Source organism: Rana temporaria, chromosome 3, assembly GCF_905171775.1.
Source record: "Rana temporaria chromosome 3, aRanTem1.1, whole genome shotgun sequence".
Classification (NCBI taxonomy): domain Eukaryota; kingdom Metazoa; phylum Chordata; class Amphibia; order Anura; family Ranidae; genus Rana; species Rana temporaria.
Window position 1 is genome coordinate 478,648,871 of NC_053491.1, and position 4,318 is coordinate 478,653,188.

At 43.2% G+C, this 4,318-nt stretch overlaps 1 protein-coding gene across 1 annotated transcript; it reads left to right on the forward strand.

Moving 5' to 3' along the window:
- Positions 1-1,115: 1,115 nt before the first annotated feature.
- LOC120933646 (olfactory receptor 1020-like) lies at positions 1,116-2,294 on the forward strand. Its single transcript, XM_040346961.1, has one exon. The coding sequence runs from the start codon at positions 1,116-1,118 to the stop codon at positions 2,052-2,054; it is 939 nt and encodes a 312-aa protein (XP_040202895.1). The 3' UTR covers positions 2,055-2,294.
- Positions 2,295-4,318: the final 2,024 nt, after the last annotated feature.

Genomic DNA, 4,318 nt, shown 5'->3' on the forward strand with positions numbered 1-4,318 from the left:
TTGTCGCTGGCTCTGCAGCTTACTCATGTACTTGCAAATGCATGCAACCAATTCTCTACTTTTAACATATACAGTTAGACAGTTGAATTTGGCTTGCTGTTTGGGTGGTAAGTATGAGCCTGGTTATAAACGTTTACTATTTTACTTTTACTACTGTTTGTATAAAAACGCATCTCATTTAAAGTCCCAAAAAAAAACCTTTTTTTTGACGTGTGACGTCATTGATCGCCTTTCCCTATATCAGGGAACAGACGATCAATGACAGCGCCACTGTGAAGAACAGGAAAGCTGTGTTTACACACACCTCTCCCCGTTCTTCAGCTCCAGGGACCGATCGCGGGACTCCGGACTCCATACAGGTACATGATTGTGACCAGCTGTGCCATTCTACCGACGTATATCGGCGTTAGTCGGTTCTTAAGTGGTTAAGTGACCGGATCTGTCACATTGTGCGTATGCGCATACGCCGTATGCACTTCTTGCACTAGTGTGCATGGCAATGTGCTGGAAGCGTCCATTACTGGTACTGGCAATATTGCCAGTTCTCCTACGACCATTTCCCTGACAAGAAGTGTACAGAAAAAAAAATTGTATAGGGGAGGTTGTTCCTTTATATTATGACCTACCAATCCATTAAACCTCTGCAGTCCTAAACAGGAAGCCCTCACTAGTGATACGTAGCTCACCACCACCCCACCAGTAATCAAGCCTGGCAATCAGCTATGCCAGAGATTTTCAAACTACGGCCCTCCGGCTGTTGTGGAACTACCAATCCCATGAGGCCTTGTAATGCACTGACATTCACAGACATGACTGGGCATGATGGGAATTGTAGTTCCTGAACAACTGGAGGGACGTAGTTTGAAGACCCATGAGCTCTGCCATCGGTAGACAGAGAAAGGAAAGAAGATCACATGATTGCCCATGCCCAAAAAGTTCCAGATGAATCCAAGGGCTCCAGCTAGTGAAGAGGGTGGCAATGGGGTACAACAAAGGTATTAGTAGCAAAGGAGGTGGGCTATGAAGCAAGGACTGCAGTCTTTTACATTGTATCAACTATGCATCTCAATGATATTTGATAATTTTTTGTTTCATCACAGCAGAGAGAGAAATCAATGGATGTCGTGAACAAGACCCAAGTCACCATGTTCGAGTTTTCAGGTCTGAGTGACAATAAGAAACTTGCCCCGTTCCTCTTTTTCTTCTTTCTGCTTGTATACGTTGTGACGGTCTTAGGAAATGTCGGTATGATATTTGTTGTCCATGCCTCCAGCAGCCTCCACACACCAATGTACTTCTTCTTGAACTATCTGTCTTTGGTAGACTTCTTCTACGCATCAACATTGACTCCTAAAATGTTGTCTGACCTGATATCTGAGAGAAGGTTTATCTCATTTGTCGGCTGTGCCCTCCAGTTCTTTTTCTACGCTGCCCTGGCAAGCACTGAAGTTTTCATCCTCTCTTGCATGGCATATGACCGTTATGTGGCTATCTGCCACCCTCTCCATTATGTTTTGATTATGACTAAGAAAAAGTGTTGGGGCCTGGTTCTATTTTCCTTCTGTATTGGTTTCTGTCAGGCTGTGGTTCCAACCAGTTGTGTGTTTAATCTTCAGTTTTGTAGATCCAACCTTATAAACCATTACTACTGTGACATCCCACCATTGCTTGAACTGGCCTGCTCTAGTCCTCACCTTTGCTACATATTAATTAACATCCTTCTTTGCCTTTGTACCATCAGCTCCATGGTAATAATCTTGGTTTCCTACATGCATATTATTTCTTCTATTCTAAAGATGAAAACCTTCAAAAGCCAACGAAAGGCTTTCAGTACCTGCTCCTCCCATTTGATCTGTTCCACCATGTTCTACGTCACAGTCTTCATCAACTATTTCAGTTCATCTTCTGATTCCTTAGAGAAACACGACAAATCTGTTACTGTCTTCTACTCCCTGGTGACGCCAATGCTGAATCCTCTTATCTACAGCCTGAGGAATCAAGAGGTTAAAAGGGTCATAATGCAAATTGTGCGAAGGCATCGAAGTCAGAAATGACAGAAATGTAGGTCAATTTGAAGAAATCCAGGTTAACAAAATTAACCTATTTTCTATTTTTCTTCTGTATTGGATTCTGCCAGACTGTGGTTCCAACCAGTTGTGTATTTAATCTCCAGGTCTGTGGATCCAATCACTACTGTGACTCCCCACCTTTGTACCATTAGCTCCATGATAATAATCTTAGAGGGGCAAGTTTTGGGACATTATATGAGGAACAATAAATGTACCTTAATAATCTTGGTCTCCTACTTGCATATTATTTCCTCTATTTAAAAAAAGAAAAACCGTCAAAAGCCAGCAAAGGGCTTTCAGTATCTGCCTCTCCCATTTGATCTGTTCCATCATGTTCTACGCAACGGTCTTCATCAACCAATTCAGTTTATCTCCTGATTCCTTATGCCGCGTACACACGATCGGTTAAACCGATGAGAATGGTCTGATGGACCGTTTTCATCGGTCAAAACCGATCGTGTGTGGGCGCCATTGGTTATTTAACCATCGGTTAAAAAAAAGCCAACTTGTTTTAAATTTAACAGATGGATTCCTAACCAATGGGAAAAAAACGATCGTTAGTCGGCACAACCGCGGGTTAAAAATCCACGCATGCTCAGAATCAAGTCGACGCATGCTTGGAAGCATTGAACTTCGTTTTTTTCAGCACGTTGTTGTGTTTTACGTCACCGCGTTCTGACACGATCGTTTTTTTAACCGACGGTGTGTAGGCGTTCTCATCGGATGGACTGATCGTGTGTACGCGGCATTAGAGAAACACAACAAATCCATCACTATCTTCTACTACCTGGTGACGCCAAAGCTGGTGCCCCGGAAAACATCACATTTGACAAAATGTGGAGGGCGGAGCCTCGTGCTGACGTCATCACCTCACCGGAAGTTGTGTTGGAATTGCTCTGTTTTCTGGCTAAATTGGTTTCTTTATTCCACAATGGGGTTGATTTACTAAAACTGGAGAGTGCAAACTTTGGTGCAGTTCTGCAAAGAAACTAATCAGCTCTTATGCCGCGTACACACAATAATTTTTCGGCATTAAAAAAAAGTATTTAAAAACGTCATTTAAAATGATTGTGTGTGCGCTGCACATCGTTTTTCAGTTTCTGAAAAACGACAAAGAAAAAATTCGAGTATGCTGCATTTTTTAACGTCGTTTTAAAAAATGTTGTTTTTCGGGTTGTAAAAAATAATCGTGTGTGGGCTAAAACAACGTTTTAAACCCGCGCATGCTCAGAAGAGACGGGAGCGCTCGTTCTGGTAAAACTACCATTCATAGAGTGCCGTCATACGTGTTGTACGTAACCGCGCTTTGTTCATAATTTTTTTAAAACGATGGTGTGTGGGCAACGTCGTTTTCAATGATGAAGTTGGAAAAACTTTGTTTTTTGGACACGCTGAAAAACAACATTTTCTTTCATGCCGAAAAATGATCGTGTGTACGCGGCATAAGATTTATTGGTCAAAGCTTAATTGAATAAGCTGAAGTTCGAAGTTGATTGACTGCCGTGCACAGCTGCACCAGATTTTGCACTCCTGAGTTTTAGCAAATCAAACCCAATAGCTTCTTAAAGGGGTTGTAAAGGTCTATTTATTTATTTTTTAAATAACAAACATGTCATACGTACCCCTTGCTGTGCAGCTAGTTTTACACAGAGTGGCCCCCAACCTCGTCTGGCTGTCTCGGCTCCTTCCTGCATCAGCTAACTACCTCTGGGAACCGCTTTGCCAAGGGCGTTATTTTGTGAGCGTGCTCCCGAGACCAGCATTTGCGTCCATAGACACACATTTCGGACTCGGCCCCGCCCCTGCCCCCCCAGCGCCCACGTCATTGAATTTGATTGACAGCAGCGGGAGAAAATGGCTGCGCTGCTATCAATCTATCCAATGAAGAACCGAGAAGACCGGGCCGAGATCAATCGCGTTCGAGACGTGGGACTTTCGAGGGCTCTAAACAGGGGGCTGGGGGTCGGCAATTATCGGATGTTTTTTCACCTTAAAGGGGTTGTAAAGGAAAAAAAAAATTTCATAATAAGCATCCTTTACCTGCAGACATTCCTCTTTTCACTTCCTCATTGTTCGTTTTTGCTCAGAAGTTGCTCTATTTCTTCTCTGTTCTGTTCACTTCCTGCTTGTCTTATTTTACTGACCACCGTGATGGGAGGCTTTACTGCGGTGGTTAGTAACGTGCTCACCCCCTCCTGGGAACTACATCTGTGTGGCAGGACGCTCTCTACGTGTTAGAGACTTCAAGG